The sequence below is a fragment of the Apiospora marii genome (genome assembly GCF_038362585.1).
Source record: "Apiospora marii strain CBS 49790 chromosome Unknown utg000005l_segment0_segment0, whole genome shotgun sequence".
Classification (NCBI taxonomy): Eukaryota; Fungi; Ascomycota; class Sordariomycetes; order Amphisphaeriales; family Apiosporaceae; genus Apiospora; species Apiospora marii.
This window is the reverse complement of record NW_027117377.1, coordinates 1,888,786-1,912,583: the sequence shown is the minus strand read 5'-3', so window position 1 is coordinate 1,912,583 and position 23,798 is coordinate 1,888,786. Positions and strand designations below refer to the sequence as shown.

The window sequence follows — 23,798 nt, the reverse complement described above, 5'->3', positions numbered from 1 at the left end:
CGTCTTCCTAATATTGTCCATTGGAACTCCTCATGGAAGACTGGTTTCCATTCCCATTTTAATCCGTACATATGCTGGGATCAAACGACCAACGGAGTCGAAGGAGAGGCTGTGGGCAATGGAACGTGTTGTCAGATTAAGTGTGCCTCTCGGTACAATGTGAACCCCGCACGCAAGGCCGATCCTACCTTGCGTCTTTCAGGGGCGCAGCAATAGACAATCATGGGTATGAGACCGAGGTGTGAGGTATGGAAAGTTACTCAGAGTATTACATCCCAGAAAACGAACACCAGTCACAAAACCCATCCCCTCTCCCAGGATGACAAGCATGGCGAGTGCTATTCAATGCCACCAAGTGCGACGATGGGCCATTCACAGAAAAGGACAAAATAAAACCGAGAATATGTTTGCAATGTAATGTCATTTGCTCGGCCAAGCCGTGGGGATATCATCAAAGCGCAAGTAGGCTCGCTCGTTTCTTCTCAGTTGCCATAATCGCCGCCACTGCTCCTCCTGTTGCTTGACTCTTTGTCTTGTCCCTCGCTCGACACCTTTTTCGCCCACCTACACAACTCCACATGATGTCCGTACGTATGTACCCTGGAATCTGGTCATACTCGTTCGCTAGAGGTGATGCGAGTCTCCCCTTTTCCCATGGGCCTTGCAGTTGAACCATCGAGAGAACCTTCGCCGCGTGAATCGGGGGAAATGTGCAGTTATACACCTTCGCATGTCCTCTCTCCCTCTGATTATAAAAACTTGAAACATTCGCTGAAAGTCAATTGTACAATGGTGTGGCTTGAAATGCCCATGACCGGTCGCGTGACAGAGTCTGCGTTATAGCGAGTAGGGTACTGCGCTTGCATCAGACGTCGTCGCAATCGTACTATACATTACACGTACAGGAAAACCGGCGGTCGAGTTCTCGGCGTGATCGACGGCGCGTGGAGATTGAATACACAGTCTTCGCCATCATCCTCACCCTCGAGCACCATTAGTCATCGAGTTTGCGACGTCGATGAGCTCTTGAACCGCCGTGAAACCCTCCTTGAGCCGGATGGCCCGCTTAAGGACCTTCAGGACAACAGGCGTAGCTTCGTCAGGACTCGACCATGGCCCCAGTCGATCAATGAGTCGGGCGACCTCACCGCCGCCGTTGCCATTTGCATCGTCCAATTTCTTTCTGGCTTGTTCGGCCATCTTCCAGGTGGTTTCCTGGTCTTTCATGTTTTGGGACATTTCGCGCGCGATGTTGCTATCCAGAGGAAGCGAGTTAATCGCCCGGCCCGTCCAGACTTGACAAATACTGAAAAGGCGGAGCAGCAAAGCATGGACATCCCCCGAGCTCTGACACTCATGCCTATACAATCTGAGCAGAGGGAAAATGCTCTTCCAGTGCGATGGATCACGTGCTTTTCGCTCAGCATCACGGGACTCGTCCAGAGCCTGGAAGCCGATCATGTAAGATAAAACAATCTGGATGGCCATTGCCATGGCGTGCAGGCGATCGTCGTGTGAGAGGTTCGACGGCGCGTTGCCTCCGGGTGGTGGTTTCAGGGACTTTTCCCTTGCATGCTTGAGGCGCGTTCCCAAGGTTTGGTAGTCGGCACACCTCTTCTTCAACTTGGCGACCTTCTCCAAGTCCGCGGGCGTATTATACCGGCGATCCGACGAGGTTGGAGGCGCTGGAGTGGTATTGACAGCCCCAGGGGTACCCGCCTGCGAGCTGCTCGACGCCACACGTTGCATGGTAACGCTCTGCTTAGAAGGCGTTGCCGGCTGTGCAATGTCCGACGTTCGGGGTCGCTTGGTTGCAGCCGGCGGCTCGTTAATCTCAGGGCCCATGCGCGGCCGTTTCCTAGCCGTCGCCACCGGCTCAGCACTGACGGATCGATCGCGGCCCGCATGTTCTTCCTTCTTGATCCCTTCTGACGCGTCCCGCTTCGCAGTGTCCGGCTTTCTAGGCGGCAAATTCAAGAGGCGTGAGACCGTCTTAGCAAGTCGCTTGGGGTATTTCATTCTTATGATCAGCTTCGTGTCCTCTTCTCTCTTCCCCTCTTTCTTCTCGGATGCCTTGCTTTCCACATGTATGGTGTCTTCCTTCTCCTTCTTAATGGATTTGGCGGGGCCTTTGCGCGCGGTGCTCTGTGAATCCGAGGCGTTGCTTTTTTGACTCGAAGTCGGCGTAGACTTTTGCGAGGCCTCGACCTTCGGTTTCAAGATGCCATCTTTCAGCCCCTTATCGATCTCGTCTCTGATGTATTCGGGTAAAGGAGAAAGGAGCGGTGGGATCTTGGACTTTGGCTTCCGCGGAGACGGGTCCGAGTCGTCGCGTGGTTTCTTGGTGGCTTTCGAGTCCGCGGTCTTTTTTGCAGCCGGTCGGGTGATCTCGTAGTCGTCCGCCGAGAAGCCAAGAGGAGAGAGTAATGAAGGCACGCTGGCCTTCTCCTTCTTAGGCGTGCCGTGGCTACTGTTAGTCGATTTCTGAGACCCATTGACCTGACTGCTCGGCCGAGGAGATGCAGCGTCTTTCGTCGAGTTGCCAAGAGCAGATCGCCCGTTCACCATAGCTGAGCTTTTCAAATCCTTCGACGGCTTTTTCACATGGGAACCTGGCCGGTCGCTCATCTGAGGTGTCGCGGACTTGGAATGGATCGAGGAAGCCTTCCCATTAGGCATTGGGCTTTCCAACTTTGTGCGCTTGGCGGCTCTTTCGTTGTCAAGCGCATCCGATGGCCGCTTCTTCTTTTCTGGCGAAGGGCTCCTGAGTCGCTTTATGTCGGGTTTCGGTGGGAGGCTGGGGTGAGCCTTCCTAGGCTCCGGGTCGCGACCCATCTCTTTCGCGACGGAGGAGGGTGCCTCGGGCTGTTTCTTATGACTGGATGCTTGCTCGCTCGCCAGCTGTTTTGTTGTGGCGGAGGTGGACAGCGATGTGGCGGCTTTCTTGGGCGTTTCGCCCTCCGCAGAAACGGTTTGATGTTTCCTATTCTTGTAATCCTTCAACGACAACTTGGTAACGGGCTTGTTAGGGTCCGTCCGTGACGTTTGGGAGGAAGTCGCATTCTTGTGTTCCAGCTCTGGCTCCTTGAGGATATCGAACTCCGCTCTTGTAAATAGAACTCCGCGGTCAACGTCGTGCAGGTAGGTCATGTACTGGAGTTGCGTTATGATGTCTTCGTCTGGACGTGAATCCTTTGCTGGGAGCGTGTATTGGGCAGTCGCAGAAATGGACAGATGGTGCGGGTGACCAGGCAGATAGGCGTTGATTAAGGTCCCTATCGACTTCGCTGTCCCCTCCATGGTTCTTTTCCCTTTGTTCTCATGCAACCTTGGCGTGTTGCGCGCACAGCCGCAAGACGATCATGAAAGGGAATAGTTCGTTGTCTCGGCAAGGACGTATGCATGCGAGCTCGTACCGCGCTCTGGAAACAGGACTACTTCAACTGCCTGTCTTCATGATTAATTCCGATGGACATAATCTGCTTGCAAGATTGCATATTCAATGGGGAAGCTGGATTCGGATGGCGCGACGTTTGGGGAGGTTCTGGGGCCAAAGGGGAAGAACAATAGCTTTTGGGAGTACGAAGCTCGGGGGAATTGAGCCCGGAAAATCAATGGACAAAGAAAGTGAATCGCGAGATTACGCAGGCTTGACTAACCAGTTGGATGTGCGAGGTTCGGTGTGCAACTCGGTTGCCCTATGAAATATACCGGGTCGGAGCGCGCAGTGGGCGGCGATGTTCAATGTACCCAAGGTCTCTACCGCGTAGAAAGTCTTATCCAACCTCCAATGAGCCTTTGCGACAGGTCTCCAAGCGCATCTCCCAGCGAAACGAACCGCGTCAGGTGTGTCGGGAGATTCGTCGTCACGTATCGCGCGAGAACCGATGGGCTAGGTCCACAGCACCATGCGACGCGAGGAAGCGCGGGTGTCGACGATAGTGGGTGCCAATTGCGATTGTTTGGGGGGATGGCTGACGACGACGAGCAGTTCGTGGCAGGTTCGATATCGCGGTATATCTGGCGTAGCGTAATGATCGTGTATGCTGTATGCGGTTGCTGGGAACAAAGCAGGCTAGGTAAGGTACGGTCCTCTTGGGAGTGGAAATGGAGGTAGTCCAGAAGGCGGGAGGAATCTACGGTAAGGATGTTTGGGACTGGAACTGGGTGCGGTCCCCGAATTGCAAGGATGCTGGATGCGCTACTACAAGGAACCTGCGATGCCGTAGGGCGCCGACAGTGATACAGCTAGAAAATGGACGATACGGAGCGCCCAAAAAAAGAAATGGGGAACAACACATCCAAAAGGTCCATCGATGTCGTGTCTTCAGCAACCCCAGGTATGGGACAGCATGTGTGCATGCATGCAACAGCTGCAAAATAAGAAGAAGAAGCAAAAAAGACACCTGAGGTCACAATGTTCTCTGCCCAAAGAAGCTGACCGAACTGAACTGGGCGAAAGGTGAGGAGAGAGATAGATGGATTGGCAGCGGCGAAGGCGGCAGCAGCAGCAGCAGCAGCAGCAGCAGGGCGTGCGGGATGGGGGAGCCAGGACAGTGACTGCGCTGCGGGTGGTGGTGGTAGCACACAACTGGGTGGGAGGGTAGGCGGGTAGGCAAAATGTGGATGCGGACGGACGGCAAGCAGGCGGGCGGCCATGGGAACAACAACAATGAACTTCTTCTCTTCCCTTTCCCGTGCCTCTGATTTGATTGGCCTAGGGTTCCCTGGCTTTACCCTTTTGAGGTCGCCATGAGTCTCTCTGCTAGACTCCTAGAGAGGATCGATCCCCAGTAACAAGATGACGGGTCGCATTAGTTTAGGGGTGCAACAGTAGGTCGCAACTACAGTAATGGCTTGCTTCCAGCATTTTACCTATCCATATACTTGCAGTAGGGTACGCTGTCAGTCTACCTGGGATATATGGTGTGACATCGCTCATCGTCTTTCCTCATTTTCCCCAGCATATTTCCCCGATGTCAAAAGGTGGTGGTTGACTAACCATTACCACCACCAAAACCTTTAACCAATTAAGCATGGGGTGCGATAACGGCCCTTCAATTTGATCAAATCATGTTATATATACCATCCTCTGAGTATTATATGCGAGCGTTGGTAACCTGGTAGGTGTATCGAACTGTATACCTAGCTTTTGACTCTGAGCAAATCTGCTCGGCCCAGAGTCTTGTGAACGCACGCCAGCCAGCAAGCAGCATCGATGCACTGCCAAAAGTCTGTACATGTAATCAGAGTTTCGGCAAACTGCACCTGGGGAAGAACCCCACGTAACACACCCGCCTGCAGAGCAGCCCGTGGTGACCAGGTTGTATACCGAGATTGAGGTAATGGATGTACATGATCTGTTAACCTCTGTCTTACTCAACGGTAGGCATCTCATGATATAGCTGCCCTGCGAGCATCGTAACAAACAACTGTCTGTTCTCTACCATCTGTGTCGTCCATCGTATGATAAGAGAGTCCCTCCAGAATAGGGATGGACGGGTATCTCGCCAAAAGCCAGCCTATCACGCGATTAAGCTTTCAGCCAAGGAACAGCGTCAGACACGCCACAAAAACAAGAAGATGCCGTCCCGTTTTCTGATTCTGATCCATTGGAAAGGCTCAAATCGGCGAGTCCTACTCGTCTGTCTGGACAGAGTACCTGCTATCTTTCCCTCGCCGACTGTCTCTCCAACTCCCAGCTTGGCATAGCGTCATTCCGAGCGCAATGGGCAGCTTACTCGCTCAATCACGCGGCAGCTCGCTCCAGAGCCACGTTCTGCGACCAATGGGGGACGCAAACCCGGCCATTTGGGATTTCAGTGGTGGTTCAACCCGTCCGTGCAATCAATCAATAGGCAAAACCTGTGGCAGGATCTGTACTGCAACGCATTATCAAACAGAGAGGGTTATTTAGTGCTATGGTGCAATATACATAATCCCGTTGATGCCCTGCGCAAAAGGCAGGCAGCTTATCAGTGCGCTTTGGCACATATACTCATATGCTACGGGAATAAGAGAGATTGGCGGTAGATGCATCAGATCAAACGGCAGATTTTATCAGATGTGCATCTGAGCTCTCAATTAGGAGATTGCTGGATGACACGAGCAATTGAGCTCCTCACCTAGCAGGGCGTGCCAGCTGTGATAAGCCTCGGGTTTTTGCGACGACTAATAAAAGGTGAGCCTGTCTGGGATGTCGCGGATTCGATTTCGCATGCCGCGATCGCGCGATCTGAGAGGCGCTGCTAGGGACACTGCAGCCCCGTGTAGCTACGATGACCCCTGATACTACCTGCGGCTGCTGGCTGGCCAGTACTTACTTAGGTGTCAGCCAGTGTCCAGTAGGCCGGCGCAAGGCTGAGGGTGTGTCAGGCGTGGGGCACGCAAAGCGCTACAGAACGGGCAGTTCGTCCCTTGTCTCAACTGCTGCCAGGAGGTAGGCAGGCGAAATCCTGAAGCTGTCCATAAAATTTCCGGGATAAGCTCCTTCAGTTCAGCCTCATTGACGTCGATCGTCTCTTACCTTATTTTTTTTTCTCTTGCTAAGCTGAACCACAAAATAAACACCCCCACGAACTAGTATCAGGACAGCTCCCATATATTGCCAACAAGCCTGCCCGCCCCAGCCCGTGACGATTTCCCCACCGATTCCGAACCAAACTTCCTGAAAACCGAACGTACGACCAACCCCAATCCACAAGCCCACCGGCCAGTCCAAAAATGTCGGTCCAGTACACCGGCACGCAGTCGGGCCCGGCTGGCATCATCCTGACGACGAGCATCATCGCCTTCATCTCCGGCTTCGCGCTCGGCGTCTTCACGATCCGGGGGTACCTGGTGAGCCCGAGCATGTCGGCGGAGCGCCGGGCCAACTACGACGACCCGGTCGAGTCCGAGGAGTCCGACATTGACGAGGATGACACCCTGCTCGACCACGCGCCCAACTGGGGCAACGGCCTCGACGCCGACCGCCGCCAGGGCCTCCGCGTCACGAGCGCCGGCACCAAGAAGAAGGCCGCCAAGAAGGAGGCGAAGCTGGTCGACGTTAGTGAGGGCAGTGGCCCCGCGGCCGACTTGCTCAAGACAAACGAGGAGTGCAAGCTGGTGCTGGTAGTGCGGACAGATCTCGGCATGACCAAGGGTATGTCACTATTCTCGCATTCTCCTCTTTCCCCCTTCTACCTACTCTCCAAACGCAAACAAATAGCTAACCCACCCCACCCCACCTCCCAGGCAAGATCGCCGCTCAAGCCAGCCACGCCACCCTCGCCTGCTTCAAGGCCCTCTCGCGCTTCCCCGCCGGCTCGCCCCAGGCCCAGCTGCTGAAGAAGTGGGAGCGCGCCGGCCAGGCCAAGATCGCCGTCCAGGTCAAGTCGCAGCAGGAGCTGATGGACCTCCAGGCCCGCGCGCGCAGCCTGGGCCTGACCGCCGAGGTCATCGCCGACGCTGGCCGCACCCAGATCGAGGCCGGCAGCTTTACCGTCCTGGGCATCGGCCCCGGCCCCAAGAGCGTCATCGACCAGGTCACCGGCGGCCTCAAGCTCTTATAGAGCGGCGGTTCACGGTTTTCATGCTACTGTTGGGCTCTGCAGTGGCGGCCAACGGCAGAGCCAGCTGCTTCCGGGAAAGGGGAAAACGGTATGCATGCACACAATGGGACAGAGAAAGCTTGCAGAGGCTTGGCAGGGTGTACCATATCATGACGGACACGAGGAAAAGGTTTATGTGACGATGGATCATGATAGAGCATAGATGGTTAGATGGCGTTCGGACCGCAAAAGTGAAATCAGCAATTCATCAAGGCACATAGCATAGCCCAGTTCAACAAAAGACATGGACTTTTTTCTTCATGAATTCATTCGCTTATAAGTACCTCAGGCCATCCATCTGAGCCAAGAGAGGGTGTGGTACTGAGTCCCTACATCTACTCAACATATATCATGGACGGTATTCCAGGCGCAAAGTATGTACACGTGGCCTGGCTCATGTGTACACCCCTTTTTTTTTCTGGCACGCCATACCTTCTCTCACTTGGATCCCTGATAGGGATCAAAACCATGTAACAGACTGGCCAATGGCCCAAAAGCAAAATCAAATGCAACCCTTGGGTATAATGCTCGACGCCTTGATACGCCGTGCTACGCCGCAAAATGACATGCTTCGCTCTTCAGACCCTACGCTTTTGAATTCGCAGGTAATGCCGCTAGTTCGCTCCAGGGCGAGAGTCTCCAACTGAACCGTTGAGGGCTGGAGCTGTGTTATCACCCAGTCTCTGCCTCTTCGAAGCCGCTTCAGAAGAGATCGGCCTCCCGGCAGGAGAAGCGGGCCGCTTGGGCGGAGCTGGAACCACTCTATCGACCAGCAATGCAACTTTGTCTTCCAGCGCGGTGAGCTTTTTTGCGTTGCGGTCGATCCGGGGCCCAAACGCCGAGTAGTTTTGATCGACCTGGAGGCAAATCTGGTCCCAGAGTGGCTGGGTCCATACATTACTGAATTGCGTATTGATCACGCCGACCTCCAAGCTCAGGCGCTCGACGCGGCCGTTGTGGTCGGCAAGTTGATGCCGGAAGCCTTCCAGCAGCGCATCGCAGGGTACCTTTACGTCTCTGTTCACTTGTTCGGCTAAAAGAGAGGAAAGCTCGTCCTTCATGTTCTGGATTCGTGTATCAAATTGTGCAGTCGTCATTAAACCAGCACGGTTCTGTGCTTGAAGTTCGGTCTCTATGTTTTGCGTATCGATATTGCGGTCGTTCTTGGACTCGAGCTTGTCGGTCCTTGCGCTTAGGCTATCCAGAAGTTTGGCAGTCGACTCACCCTGCTGAGACAGTAGGGTCTTCACCATGTTAAGGAGTTTAAGCGAGTTGGCCTGCATCTTGTTCTGCAGCTGGGCGATTTCTTCAGCCTTTTGGCGATTGCTGTCCTGTATCTCCTTCCGCATCTCCTCCCGCAAGCCGTCGTCCGGAACAGGTGGAGTTGGTTCTTGAACAAGTCGCCCACTCTGTCCTTTCAGCTTGTCTGTCTCGTGTCTCAGATGCTGCAGGTCGTCTTCCAACTTTGGTAGTTTCAAAGTAATGGCACACGACTCCCATTCGTCGACAATCTTCAACAGGGCTTCAGGATCCATATTCCGAACCTGGCCTTCCAACTTCCCCGTTCTGTACAGCGCCGTTTGGATATCATCTCGTAATTGTCTGATGACTGATACCTCGGCGACCAGTGTTTTGAGTTTCTCATTGATGCCGGCAAGAAAAGGGGATGCCTTCGCGGTGGATAGTGCCGTCAGTTGATCCTCGTGTTCCTTGGCCTGTCTCTTAAGGTCGGCCAGATCGGTGGAGTGCTCGTCCTTCACGTCCTCAAGGTCGGATGTGGACGCTTTAGTGGAAATCGCAGTACGAATGGTTGCGATCGTGGAGTCGACTTCGGCCTCACGTCCCGTAGTTTCCCGACTTACCTTGGAAACCCGTTCCGTTAGGGCCGAAACCTCTTCTTGGATCTTGCCATCAGCATCAGAAATTCGTTCAGTCAAAGTCGTGACCTCCTCTTGGATTTTGCCATGAGCATCGTGCAATTGCTCTTGTCGGGCCTCCAGAGCTGCGTGGCCAGAAAGTAGCTCTGCAGCCGATGCTCCGGTCTTTTGGTCGATATTCTCAACCATCTTGAGCGCTTCGTCTAGATTGGATTGGAGCTCCTGGGCCTTCTCCTCCGCCTGCTTGCGTGCCGTCTTGAGCTGCACAATTTCCTTCTGGGCCCGAGAGAGATCCTTCTCCAAGCCTGCAGTTTTCGAAGAGAGACTTTCGTCCATCTTCTTCTCCAGAGCGGCGACCTTGGCATCGAACTTCTCTTCCATCTTCTTTTCAAGCGAGGCAATTGCCGCATCGAACTTCTCGTCTGTCTTCTTCTCGAAAGCAGTCAAAGCAGATGAGTCCAGCGGTTGTGTGCTAGGGGCGTTCGGCATTGATGCGTAATAGATAGCCGCCGCGATGCTTTCGACATAATCGGCATATGCCTCGTCGAAGTCGTGAAAGCGTTTGTTAAGCGCATCCCATTCTTTCTTGTCGTGCTCCTTAAGCCGCTGTTGGGCTTCAAAGAAGGATGAATTATCGTTTCTGTTACCAACAGACAGGCTCTGCATGCTGGTTTTCCGGTCCTCGATTTCCTTCTTCTTCTTATCTCGTTGGGCCGAACAGAGTGTGCGCTTTCGTATCAAGTCTTGCCACTCCCAAACTTTTTTAAAAATTGGCTGTAACTTGGGGTCCTTGGCTAGCGGACAACTTGTTGAATTGGGCTGTGTACTCGACGCCGATGTTGCGGTGGGAGCTATTTCGGTATGTGTTAGCTAGAGGAAATGCACGCCCTACTGTGTTGCTCTACACGCCGTCTTTACTTACTCGTTACTGACGATCTGAACGGGGGCGGTGCATTACTCCGTGTGCTCATGGGCGAGCTCTTGGCAGACGATGAAGGGATGCGCGGGCCCGTAGGAATGTTTGTATTCAATTGCAGGGAATCGTCTCGTGTCTTAGCCCAGTCTCTTTCTCTGTCACGACTCCTGTCACGGTCATCTCGGTAGTCGCGAGGATCCGATTCCCGCCGGCTCAAGCTCTTATCCCCGCTCCGAGCAACATCACGGTCGCGATCGCGATCGCGGTCGCGGTCTTGGGGTCGATAGGACTGATAGTTCTCGCCGCCGCCATTGTATCCGCTCCGCCGTCGGTCGTCCGAGAAGCCCACCTGCTTCGTCGGGTAGGAGGGCGGCATTGTCTCACGGAGCTCGTGGCAGCTCGTGGCAGAGACGTGGTAACGGATGTATAAATGTGGATGGATGGTGCTACGGCTCGGGAAAGGTGTTGTGCAGAGTGGCAATTGAAACACGCGATACGTGGTGTTGACTCAGAAGAAGTAAGGTTCAGACAGCCAACCCAATCTGGCAAGTCTCTTTCGGCCAGTGACTGCAGAGGATGTTAGCTGCATCGCAGCAGCAGCTACACACTCGACACACAATTTTGTAGATTCGAGGTGTGGATAAAATCACGGGTTGAGATCGCCGTAGTGTTGAGCAGTGGCCGGTTGGTGGGAGATGGATAAATCAGAGTATGGGTATGGATGGGGCCTTGTCGATTTGTGGGTGTTCGATGACGGGTAACCCCGTCTTCTGTCCGGCACTTTGACAGACGGCGCGCCACGGCTCGTTTAGTCGCAACCAACTACAGGCGAACCCGACAGGTATCGATATAGTTCGGCGATGGCTGGAACCTGTGCAGAAACCTGCGAACCCCCGAAAAGTAGGTGAAGGGCACTGGTCCGGGGTCAATGGCTGTAGCTAACAGCGCGAATGACGTGAACGAGATCAGCACCGACGTTGAACAGCCGAGAAATCTTGGAAATATTATTGGGGAGACGTCATGTATACACCGCGTCTTGGACCTGCTGGTTACCACACGAGGAACAAAATCATAGTATTAGGAATGTGGCCACATATACAGAATCGACCAAAAGACACCTGTTGGACGATCGACGGAAGGGTATGTTAATGGTGTGTGTGTGTTTGTGTGAGTGTAAGTGACTGAATATATGTGCGTGTGTTTGTGTACATATATTGGACTGATGGGGGCCTTTGCGTGAATGAATGTGAATTAATTCAATCAATATACCCGTATGTTCCTTAGCTGTTACGGGAAACCACCTCGGAAAAGGTGGGCTACTAGAAGAGATCGACAAGCCGAAAGTAACCCATGGTATACCTGGAAAAGGAGAAGTGCGTTTGCATGATGTAGTCACAGATCCAGAAGATCCTGGGGATGGTCGGGAAAGACCGCGACTAGCAGCAGCAACTATTGACAACATAGAGTAATGTGCGGTCTCTTGCACAAGATACGTTTCACGCTGCTCTCAAGGCTCTTTCCGCTGGAGACATTGGATATATCTTCGTATATCGCATACCTCCATTCAGGGAGCAACTGTTTGTCTCACTGGTTGTTTCAAGGGACCTCAGCTAATAGCTGTAGATGGCAGGGGCGCCAGCATTATGTGGCTTGCGAATAACGTACGATTAGCTGGGCTCAGCTCCTAAAGAATTGCAAACGCTGCTTCCTAAGTCGGCCCTCGTACCTACCTTAGATTCGCCCGACGACTGATTGAAACCTAGAACGAGTAATGAGGGTCTAAAAGACTACATGGCGCAATATAGAATCTTGTAGCTTACGCGATGAACCTCTTCGTATCAAATTGATCCTCTGCTCGTCTGTTCGGAGCAGGTGCCTGAAGTTCCAATAGTAAACAGTAGGTAACCAGCAAACGGGCAATAACGTCAGTGCTGGTATATAGCCGTGGCAGTTACCACGGAGATCTCGTTAATCTTTGATTGCACTTGCAAACGGATCTTGCTGGCAAATTGTTTGCTCTAGGAGAGAGGAGAAAGTGCGGGCATCGACTTGACTGGCTGCGCTCTCTTATCCCAGCTGAGCCAAGAGGTTGTACGAGAAGCAGAAAAAGCAAAAGCTTCACCAAACAGATACTGCTTTGATTCGCCGTCTCCCCTCACCGCTACTGCCGTCGCTGATGGAATGGTACTGTGACTCTGAGCGGAGGCAACCCTTCTCGAAAAGAAGAAAGCAAACAAGTATAAGTCCCAAATAGGAATAAACAATTTTGGTTCTCACTGCAAACTGCTGGCTGGCGACCAAAGCTCAAAGCTCGGGAGAGCTGCCGGTTGCCGGGTCTTTGCAAGGGGAATCGGGTCAGCAGAAGCAACCAGAATGCTGTAGGTACTTGCGCCTAGGTACCCACTGTGTGGCTTGAGCCAGAGCTCCAGCCTCCGCCCGATAAGCGCCACAGACACCCAAGCTCCATCGAAAGACGCGTGCCAGTCGGCGGTCATTCCAGTAATTCCAGCATTGAATTTTGCCAGCCTCAGCTGTCCCAAAGCTCTATCTGCGAAAAGCACCAGCCCATTGACCAACACCAATCATACCTTGTCGCTCTAGGAAAAGACGTACTTCTCGCAAGCCACCCAACGATCGCATAGAGAGTCTGTAGTTGACTCCAAATCTGACAAAATGGCGGCTGTAGGTTATTGCTGTCAATCCTCTCGATCGCGTTACGTGCAAATGTGTAGCTCGACTTACTGACGACGCATTCTTGTTCTGTATAGGCCGTGATGACCGTCGGCGAGAGCAAGGAGCTGCGAGGCTTGAACCTCATCGCAGCTCACTCCCACATTCGAGGCTTGGGCGTTGACCCCGACACATTAGAGCCGCGCCAATCGTCGCAAGGGCTGGTAGGGCAGGAGAAGGCCCGAAGAGCGGCGGCAGTGATTCTCGAGATGATCAAGGTCGGCAAGATTGCCGGCCGGGCCGTCTTGATCGCAGGCCCCCCTAGGTACGTTATCCCTACAAAGATCTCTTAACACAGAAGTGCGCCTGAAGCTAATACGCTATTTCCTTTTGTTGTAGCACAGGAAAGACCGCCATCGCAACGGGCATGGCGCAGTCCCTCGGCCCCGATGTCCCCTTCACCTCGCTCGCCTCGTCCGAAATCTTCTCCCTCGAGATGTCCAAGACCGAAGCCCTGACCCAGGCGTTCCGCAAATCGATCGGCGTGCGCATCAAGGAAGAGTCGGAGATCATGGAGGGCGAGGTGGTCGAGATCCAGATCGACCGGTCCGTGACGGGCGGCGCCAAGCAGGGCAAGCTGACCATCAAGACGAGCGACATGGAGGCCGTCTACGACATGGGCGCCAAGATGATCGACGCCATGACCAAGGAGCGCGTCATGGCCGGCGACATCATCAGCATCGACAAGAGCAGCGGCAAGATCACCAAGCTCGGCCGCTCCTACGCCCGCTCGCGCGACTACGACGCTATGGGCGCCGACACAAAGTTCCTGCAGTGCCCCGACGGCGAGCTGCAGAAGCGCAAGGAGGTCGTCCACACTGTGACCCTGCACGAGATCGATGTCATCAACAGCCGGACCCAGGGCTTCCTTGCGCTCTTCAGCGGTGACACCGGCGAGATTCGCAGCGAGATCCGCGACCAGATCAACACCAAGGTGGCCGAGTGGAAAGAGGAGGGCAAGGCCGAGATCGTACCGGGTGTCCTCTTCATTGACGAGGTGCACCTGCTCGACATCGAGTGCTTCAGCTACATCAACCGCGCCCTCGAGGACGACCTGGCCCCCATTGTCATCATGGCCTCAAACCGCGGCAACTCCAAGATCCGCGGCACCGACTACAAGAGCCCGCACGGCCTGCCCCTGGACTTCCTCGACCGCGTCGTCATCATCCAGACCCAGACCTACTCGCCAGACGACATCAACAAGATCCTCGCGATCCGCGCCCAGGAGGAGGAGGTCGAGGTCTCGCCCGATGCCCTGGCTCTGCTCACCAAGATCGGCCAGGAGGCGGGCCTGCGCTACGCCAGCAATCTGATCACCACGTCGCAACTGGTCTGCGCCAAGCGGAAGGCGAAGCAGATCTCTATCGACGACGTGCAGCGCAGCTTCAAGCTCTTCTACGACCCAGCCCGGAGCGTCGGCTTCGTGACCGCGTCGGAAAAGAGGCTGATTGGCGAGGACGGAGCGGTGGATTTTGCGGTTACAAATGGACAGGGAGGCGATGCCATGGAGATTACTAGCTAAATGTGTTGATTATTGAAGAAAGGCGTTCGTTGGTTTATACGAAGAGTTGAAAGAAGAATGAGCTTGCTTATACCAAAGTACAGTACGGCGTTCAGTGGGCAGGTATAAAATGGAATAATGAGAAGCTTTGCAGAACCAGTCAGACAGTCATAGAGTCTTGTATCATACCAATACTTTGATTTCACATGAGATGATTTCTTAATGGACAAAGTGAAGACGCAGCAGTAGTTTTAGGGATTTATCATCATTGATTTCATTTTGTTCTATCTCCCAAGACGCGAGAGGCACGGTTCTCCCAATCCTTATTCATTCATATCATAACGGCGGCTAGCCGCTTTTTGTTTTCGTGATTACCCATTTCCAGGAGTTCCTGCCTGTCTCATGTCCTCAGTCTATAGTTTTGATGTTGCTCGGATTTAAGCGTTGCCGTCGACCTTGGCGATGTAGGCCAGGAGGTCGAGGACACGGCGGGAGTAACCCCACTCGTTGTCGTACCAAGAGACAAGCTTGACGAACTTGTCGTTCAGGGCGATACCTGCCTTGGCATCGAAGATGGAGGAGGCGTTGTGGCCGTTCATGTCGGTGGAGACAACATCGTCCTCGGTGTAAGCCAGAACGCCTGTGGAGATGACGAATTAGTACAGATTTCGGTAAATGTAGCGGATATGTGAACAGTAGTAGTGATAACTTACCCTTGAGGGGACCCTCGGCGGCGGCCTTAACGACGGCCTTGATCTCGTCGTAAGAAGCACCCTTCTCGAGACGGCAGGTCAAGTCGACAACCGAGACGTTGGGGGTGGGGACACGCATGGCCATACCGGTGAGCTTGCCGTTAAGCTCGGGGATGACCTTGCCGACAGCCTTAGCGGCACCAGTGCTGGAGGGGATGATGTTCTGGGCCGCAGTACGGCCACCACGCCAGTCCTTGGCGGAGGGACCATCGACGGTCTTCTGGGTGGCGGTGTAGGAGTGGATGGTGGTCATGAGACCCTCAACGATGCCGAACTTGTCGTTGATGACCTTGGCGAGGGGAGCCAGGCAGTTGGTGGTGCAAGAGGCGTTGGAGATGACGTCGGCCTTGCCGTCGTAGGACTTCTCGTTGACACCCATCACGTACATGGGGGCATCGGCCGAGGGGGCGGAGATGACGACCTTCTTGGCGCCACCGACCAAGTGAGCCTTGGCCTTCTCGGTGGTGGTGAAGACACCGGTGGACTCGACGACGTAGGTAGCGCCGGTCTCCGCCCAGGGGATGGAGGCGGGGTCACGCTCGGAGTAGAAGCGGACGGTCTTGCCGTTGACGACCAGGTCGTTGCCCTTGACCTCGACGGTGCCCTTGAAGGGGCCGTGGGTGGAGTCGTACTTCAGCATGTACAGGGCGTACTCGACGGCGATGAAGGGGTCGTTGACAGCGACGATTTCGACGTCGTTGAGCTCAACAGCATTGCGGAAGACAATGCGGCCGATACGACCGAAACCGTTGATACCAACCTTGACAGCCATGTTGATGGATTTGCGAAGTGATGTGTGGAAGTAGGATGGAGGTGTTGGTTTGTTGGAGAGGAAGATTGTTTGATGATGAGAGGGAAGAATCAAGAGGGATGGCGTGGGAGAGGAGAGGGTTTATTAACTGTTTCTGATAGCTCGCTGTATTTCCCTCTGTGTCTGCAACAAGCCAAATCAAACTAAAGGAGGGGCACTCTCGGATTTGGTGGGGGCGTTGATGACTTCAGCAAGGCCACTGGCAAAGGTTGGGAAACCGCAGCAAAGGAGGGGCACGACTGACCCGTGCGTTTGGAGGCACAAACTCGGGGCTTCCCCCTCTGGCACTGTACTGATCGGCTAGGGAGTACTTGCCAGTGACTTCATCTCCCTCCCCCTTCAACCAGCAGGAGCTCTACCCAAGGCGCTAGGCCAGGTAGGGCCACTACCTAGCTGAGCTGTCCTCCCTCTCAGCTCTACCTGCAACTAAAAGTTGGGATCTATCTGGGGCAACCGATATATTCGATGCGCTCAATGCAGCTTGCCATGGCGAACGGAGAAAAGGCATTATGGGTGTTGATGGATAGACAGATGAAGCGTCTACGACTTATGTTCCTCACCATGGCAAACGGTTCGACTGTAGTCCATAGCGTGCCTTCTCAACTTTTGGATATCAGAGTTTTGTCGTCCTTCTAATCTGTCTTTGTTGGCGGTCCTATCTCGCCTGGGCATTCCAATTTCCATCCTTGCCCATCCATGCCAACCCCCGCCCCCGCTCTGCTCCAGTCCAGCAAAAGTACAGTCTCCAAACAGCTCTCACTAACACCCAGCTCTTGCGACAGTGCGCGTAACAGGAGCTTGCCCCAAGCACGGGATATTGGGTTGATAAAATTTTCTCCTTGATAAAGGCAGGGCAAGGTAGCTTTTGCTATCTGTGGTTGGCACAGCATTCGTTTCTCATACGAGTAAGGAAGGGTAAAAATAACTCATCACCCTATTCGGTGGAACGGAGCTTGCCACAGCAAACCGCCGGCCGGGCCTTCTTCAGAGGAATTTGAGGGGACTCGGGGACCATGATGGCATTGTCAGGTTACTGGGCTACCAAACGCCAAAGAGCTTGCAGGCGCTGCTTCAGATCGGCTTCAAACAGTCCCTTGTACTGGCCATGTACCATTGTGACAACTTACAAGCCGAGCGTCAGCCTCGCTATTGGCTGCTACGAAAATGGTACGGCTGCAGTATCCGGAATCTCGGTACTGCTGGTGCTATAGGCGGGCTGCGGGAAGCTCTCACGATATTGCCCGATGCTTTTCGGCCCAAGGGTCGCTGCAGATCTAGTTAGCCCGGGGGCGCCACTCTACTGTATAAAGAGGGCCGAGATCCATTCGCGTCTCGTCGCCGTGATGCGACTGTCAAGTGATTTCCTGCAAAATGCCATGCCAACGTGCGGCGCGCATGGGCGAGCTCCGTCGAATCCGGGCGTAATCAGGTCAGGTCAGGTCCCGGCCTGTGGACGGACATGATTATCGAACGTTTGTCACATAAATGACACCCACTCACCGTCTGGGCCAGGCCATGCGATAGCGGAGCCCGCTGGTATCTGCTTACCTATTGGTAACAGCCAGCCTCCAGCCAGCGACCCAGCATTGTCGCTTGTCGCCTACCTCGCCAACACTGCGACGCTTGGCTGCTGGGCCTACAACCTGGAAGCTTTTGGCCTGGGCATGTCTGGACCCTACGTACTGCATATCGCATACCTGTCCGGACCAATCTAGTGCCTTTGACCAGCCACGAAACAACGAATCCCGCGCAGATCTTAGGCAACGTGCATGTGCCAAGCACGTTACGTTGTTTCCCAGATGTTTCGGCCCCTATATCCGCAAACCCTGAGCAGAACCCTGAGGTTGGCCTATTTCGGTCTGCTTCCAAAACATAGAAACAAAACGGGTTTCTTCTGCGTTCTCAATCTGAACAAGCCGCCCGAGCTCGCTGGGTAACGAAACCCGACCTAGCACAATTGCGGGCCGACTTGTCTATGTAAACGGGCCTATTTCCCATGTTCGCCTGACAGAGTCCCAATTCCCGTATGCCGGCTGATACGGCTGGGCAAAGTCTCGCCACACGCGGACCAAACGTCCTCTGTCACTGGCCGCGGCGTTGGAGCCACATACCCTATGCGTGGACAAGTGCATCGTGAAGTCGTAATAGTCGTAATACGGCTCGATATTCGCGTATCAACGTAACAGCGAACTGGTTTGTTGTGCTGCCATAACCAGACCTATTTGGAAAACCCTGCGTCATGTAAGGCTAATCCTGCCCCTCCAAGCAATAGAAACCCCTCCATGGTTGGAGGGGTTTGCCTGCGCCGCAGGATTATCAAGGGTCTCGTTCAAAAAGGGCACATGCCGCCCGCCGCCGGTTTCCCAATCACCTTGAACCATCGCGGGCCTTTACGTGTCCATTGGCAGATCATAACTCCGCGCCCTTCCGGAGACGCCGGACTTTCTGGCCCAACGGGACCTCCGTGGTCTGACTTGCGGGATTATGTAGGCGAACTTACTCAGTACGGCGCTTTTTACGCATACTGTCCATCAGCTCGAAAGCAACTCCCCATATACTCGCGTTTCAAATTGCTAACTTCTACCACTACGAGCGCGAACAATATGCCACATTTGCATTCACGCAACTTGGTTCCGTTCAATGGTGCGTCTCCTTGACCGTGATATCCCGAAATATCGAACGATTGCCAGCTTCTCTACGACTTTGGCCAGGGTCAATGGTGGTATCCGGCCTACCCAACCCGCCCGATCGTAACGGAGTTCTCTGGCGCTTTCGGCCGGGGTGCACAAGGGCCGAATAACCCAGCTCGGAAGCGATGAGGGGTCGCGATCCTGCAACTGCGCCGACCAGGTCCCCACCGAATAACATCATGCCATGATGGATGGACGTTCGTTTTTGCTGACAAACGAACGTTTCGAGCCACTTTTCCATCCTGGTCCGCCCAATTTGGGTTGTGGCGCGCGGTGTCAATGGGAACGGATGGGGCCAGCCATTTCGGTCCTCCTACTAGCATCAGCTCCTGAAGCAGCTCTGAACGTACGATCCAGCCCAGTAGCCGCCGGCTCGGTCCGATGTTAAACTCACCGACTTGGCCAAGTCACGCCACATAAGGGACTGGCCAAATTCATGCGGATGAGAACTGCAGACTGCATACATACACTTACACTCAATTGGAATTACTTCAAAGCTGTCCCCCAGGTTCTTCATCAATCGCGGCGATGCCTCTGTGAACACTCTTTGGAGTTGTGTGGGTAATTCAAGGTGATCGATCGATGAGGCGGCCCCACGAGGAGACAGACCACCACTGTGAACCTTTGACGATGAAAGCCCCCGCATGCGCCGGAGACGATGCGGACTACATATCAAAACTGTGAACTGACGCCATGAGAAATATCCAAACTGAGGCCACTCCTGTCTTGAGACTTCTGCTTGAAGCGACAGGAGACAACCCCATCGACACTCGGATGCTGTCTGGTCTGCATGCCCGCAATCACACACCAATCGATTCCCAAATCGCCATGGCCTTTACGAAGATCGTGACACTCGCTTTAGGGACCGACTCTTTTTGCCAGCTGGCGAATTGAAAACATCTAGTCACGTTGGGAAACGCACACCAAAGAACTTGGTTGTAGGTCAGGAGCCGACAGGCATCCTTGATGAACTCCCGCTTCCAACAAACGCCTCTTGCTTCTGCTCGGTGGCGTCGTCAGTCGCTGTTACACATGTCTTGCTCATATTCATAACACGCCATGGTTCTGAGGAGATTCTCGGTTTGCGGCGCTCCTTGCTTCTGCTCTCTCTCCCCACGGTCGATGAGCGCCACCCTAACTTACACATGCAATGACCCTTAAAGATTAGCTGCTTCTGTGCTGTATCTAGAGCGAAGCAGTGTTCTATCTGTAGTCACTATCTTGTCTTGGCGTCGAAATGAGGCATTATGGCATGGTAACGCATTCCCAATCCAAAAGATTGTGGCGCCCCCCGTAAACGGGTAGATATGGGACCCTACCCAGTCGGCTCGATACTCTCAGATCACAATACGACCTGCATAAGCACATTTGTGGACCCAGTGTTATTCTTGCTGACTACTCCAGTCTGCGGGATATGGCTTCAGTGTTACGGGGCCATAGCCCAGCAGCGAAATAGCAACGTGATACAAGCGGGCAAGTCGACATCTTCCACCAACCCTCTAGTAGCATCTCCTAGGACCACGTAGAAAATATGATGCCTATATTGAATACAATATGACTTTACACTTTGAACATGAAGGATGCCCATTACTGAATCATCTCGAAGTATCGTCGACTGGCCCGCTTGATCGGGTTAAGCTATCTTACGGAAGCTTGACCATTTGAAATATCCAGCTCGCTTCCACCGTCGCTAAGTGTATCTGTTTCCCTCTCGGATGCCATCATCAGCCAAGACGGGATCACATAGAGGGTGCATCATCGGCTGAGCTAAGGACTGACTATATGAGCGTCGATCATTTTCCCCATCAACCAGGTTGGGTGCACAAATCTCACTGGGGCTAGCCATGCAAGCTTACGGTGCACCCCGGCTGGAGCGGAACGTTTCACAACTGAGTATCGAGAATGGGAACGGAACGATCCATCTTAGTCTATTTATAAACACAAGAATACATGCATGTATCTGGTCCGCTTCAAGCTGACATCATGGTGGCTTGCCTAATGGGGTAGTATCCAACAACTCTTCCTGCGTACGTGTTACACATCTTGGCAGCGCACTCGGGCTTGCCCATCATTCGTTGAACTCGATGCAGTAATATGATCCTTCGTGCTGATGGCCTGGGTGGTATGTTTCAGATCCTGCAAATCCGGGGTATCCCTCAGTATTAAGTCGAGCTGTGTCGCCCATGTACCGCTCCCTAAAATGGCCTGTCTTTCCTCTCCGGTGCCCTGTTCATACTCACATTGAATGTTATGATCTGAAACGGCTCTTCAACACTTGTGGGTAGTCTTACTGGGCCCGGACTACTCCAGAGCATCTCTTCCTTCAAGTCACTCGGTTTTCCATGCTTGAGCAGGTGAATAGGACCAAATCTTGGGCCAAGCCAGTCACTCACCAGATCCCCTCTACTGTCCTTCCAGGCGACCCTCGCGACGGAAACTGCAACTGCCATCCACGATCCACGCCGAAAAGGTCCAACAGACTGTGCAACGAGGCCCCTCGTAAACAATGGACTCCATGACTGAACTACTGCCGAGGAAGGACTGGGGATCCGCAAACAGATACCAGCGTTTGGGGAGTAGGAGAGAAACAAAGTGGCGGAGGGTCGTTGTCTTCATCCTCCGCCATGGGAAGCGGGTAGCCGAAGTCATATTCTACTCGAGCTACGAATACCATTGGTGTGTGAGAAATGCTCGAGTGTACAGTGCACCACAAGCTTCTACCAAGCACCCGAGTTCAGATATCGAATCGGCTTGGTAATTCCTTGCGCGCCTAAGCATTCAACAAGTTGGAGAATGATATAGGCATCGCAGAATGGCAAGATGCCACATGGTCTCCTGAATTCTGGGTGTTACAATGGTTATGAAGATGATGGGAGATGATGGTGAAACAAAATTCATTATTAGGCAGCTATCTTTGCGTCGACGAATCTTCAACACTGCTCTAGAAGCAAAGGAGACGTGACAGGGATGTAACGTAACTACTCATGGGGAACGGCCGACGTGCAGGATGAAAAGGGCGAAGTGTTAATAAAACACAACAATGAAATGGCATCACACAGAATGTAAGGGTATCTCACATGGACTGTTTTTAGCAAAAGAAGGCACCTGAATTGGATGTAGACATTGTAGCTCCTCAAAAATAACTGACCGCAAAGAAATAGCCGGCAATAATTGTTAAGAAATTCAGTAGCCTGGAACAATAACCCCATTAACTGGAAGCTGCTGGTATTTTATTCTATTCAAACACGCGTAAAGGCAGCTTTCCAAGCTGTTGCACCTCAGCTGTCGGGTTTCCAGGTAGCTACCCATTCAACTGCTCCCATGACCACTTCTTAAAAAGTCCCTGTTTACCCCCCAACCGCGTTGCTCACCACTTACCCACCTGAACAACCCTACAACTTCAAGTCGATGACAGCCACAGCAACACCGCCCAAGATGTCGTTCATCGGCGTGACCTACCTCGACCGTCGTCTTTACATTCCCAAGCCAGCCACTTGGCAGCAGATGCTGGCCAAGGTCTCCCAGTCCTTCTCTCTCGATGTCCGACATATCGAGCAACTTCGCGTCTTGTATCGGCCCGATATCTGCGACGACTCGTCGCCCTTGTGGGAACTGGACCATGAAGCCTGGGAAGGTGTCCGAGATGGTTCGAGCATCCACCTGGACATCCCCAGAAACCAACCAAAGCGTGATCAAACTGTCGATTCTATCAAGACTGAGCAAGTTGCAAAGCAATCTCGCGCCTCAACCCCCTCCGTACATGAGAGAGAAGTAAACATCATAGTCCGGACGCTCACGGGCAAGACTGTGATACTCAAAACCAAACTTTCGGCATCGGTCTTGCAGCTGAAACATGCTTATCAGAACAAGGAAGGCATGCCACCAAATCAAATGGTCTTCATATTCGCAGGCAAGAACCTGGAGGAAGGCAGGCGTTTGGACTCTTATGGGATCGCTGAAGGCTCGGAGATGCATGTGGTATGTACCTTGAGGGGTGGCAAACCGGCCATCTACCTCTTGTCGCCACAACCTCTGAGCGATGTCGAAGTTGAGGTGACGCTCTGTCCTGAGTGGACTTTCAGCGTCCTCTATCCCCTGGCCACACCCTTCACAGCTGCCTACTCGGGCAGAACTGGCGTCGCATGGACAGTCGACGTTCAGCCGGATGGCACGATGAGAGACGGCATGACAGGTCTTGACTGCTCCTACCTCTTTTGGGAGGCAGAGTCGCGTCCTCAGCGCGGAGATTACGCCCCAAAGACCGATCTGGATTCCTTCAACCCGGCTGCCCCGCAACCATTCCTGCAGCATCTACACGAGGTGCTCCCATTCGAGCGATTCATCACCCGTATCGACGCTGTTCTCAAGGATCTCTGCCTCACGGTGGCCATGCGTACCGAGTTCATCGTCTACTGGCTCCCGGCCTTACAGCGCATCCGAGACCGCGAGCAGCGCATCAAGTTCACCTTTGTGCCCCAAGCAGCCTTTGAGAAGGCCGCGGCTATCTACATCAGCGGCGTCGAGCCCCCCAAGACCATCAGCAGAGTCTTCATGCTGTTTTCAGGTGTCGACCCTAGCTCTGATGGCTCGAAAACGCCTGTCGACTGGGTAACCCATGTTGGCCAGGATCAGGAGGCCATGGAGGATGCAGAGGCTTTCCGAGTGCTCGAGTGGGGAGGTATGGAGGTACGAGATTAGGAGTTTGATCACCTTTAGTTGGTGTTGTGCGCATTAATGGCATGGACTTTCGTCATAGATATGTATCTGGCTTTGCATAGAGTATGCATGAGCAGTAGAAGAACCAAAATATGACACTGATTGCGACTACTGTTACTGTTCCCCGTTCCCACTGCCGTAACTCTGTTGCCAGCCACCACTGATAAGTCTTGCTCACGGTTGTTTTATATCTAATCAAGCCTGTTGGTTCTT

The 23,798-nt window shown here is 53.5% G+C and overlaps 6 protein-coding genes across 6 annotated transcripts; 3 read left to right on the top strand and 3 right to left on the bottom strand.

Annotated features, from left to right (window-relative positions):
* Positions 1-978: 978 nt before the first annotated feature.
* On the bottom strand, positions 979-3,300 carry PG985_008495 (uncharacterized protein; the record flags this gene model as incomplete). The annotated part of the gene is made up of 1 exon (XM_066828263.1): positions 979-3,300. The coding sequence occupies one exon, from the start codon at positions 3,298-3,300 to the stop codon at positions 979-981; it is 2,322 nt and encodes a 773-aa protein (XP_066683175.1).
* A 3,423-nt stretch (positions 3,301-6,723) lies between these two features.
* On the top strand, positions 6,724-7,553 carry PG985_008494 (peptidyl-tRNA hydrolase PTH2; the record flags this gene model as incomplete). Its single annotated transcript, XM_066828262.1, has 2 exons — positions 6,724-7,144; positions 7,237-7,553. 2 exons carry the CDS (start codon positions 6,724-6,726, stop codon positions 7,551-7,553), a joined length of 738 nt encoding a protein of 245 aa, XP_066683174.1.
* A 653-nt stretch (positions 7,554-8,206) lies between these two features.
* On the bottom strand, positions 8,207-10,761 carry PG985_008493 (uncharacterized protein; the record flags this gene model as incomplete). Its single annotated transcript, XM_066828261.1, has 2 exons — positions 8,207-10,320; positions 10,392-10,761. The coding sequence occupies 2 exons, from the start codon at positions 10,759-10,761 to the stop codon at positions 8,207-8,209; spliced, it is 2,484 nt and encodes an 827-aa protein (XP_066683173.1).
* Positions 10,762-13,058: 2,297 nt separating this feature from the next.
* On the top strand, positions 13,059-14,637 carry PG985_008492 (RuvB-like helicase 2; the record flags this gene model as incomplete). Its single annotated transcript, XM_066828260.1, has 3 exons — positions 13,059-13,067; positions 13,154-13,380; positions 13,455-14,637. The coding sequence occupies 3 exons, from the start codon at positions 13,059-13,061 to the stop codon at positions 14,635-14,637; spliced, it is 1,419 nt and encodes a 472-aa protein (XP_066683172.1).
* Positions 14,638-15,038: 401 nt separating this feature from the next.
* On the bottom strand, positions 15,039-16,140 carry PG985_008491 (glyceraldehyde 3-phosphate dehydrogenase; the record flags this gene model as incomplete). The annotated part of the gene is made up of 2 exons (XM_066828259.1): positions 15,039-15,256; positions 15,330-16,140. 2 exons carry the CDS (start codon positions 16,138-16,140, stop codon positions 15,054-15,056), a joined length of 1,014 nt encoding a protein of 337 aa, XP_066683171.1. The 3' UTR covers positions 15,039-15,053.
* A 6,164-nt stretch (positions 16,141-22,304) lies between these two features.
* PG985_008490 (uncharacterized protein) lies at positions 22,305-23,567 on the top strand (the record flags this gene model as incomplete). The annotated part of the gene is made up of 1 exon (XM_066828258.1): positions 22,305-23,567. One exon carries the CDS (start codon positions 22,305-22,307, stop codon positions 23,565-23,567), a length of 1,263 nt encoding a protein of 420 aa, XP_066683170.1.
* Positions 23,568-23,798: the final 231 nt, after the last annotated feature.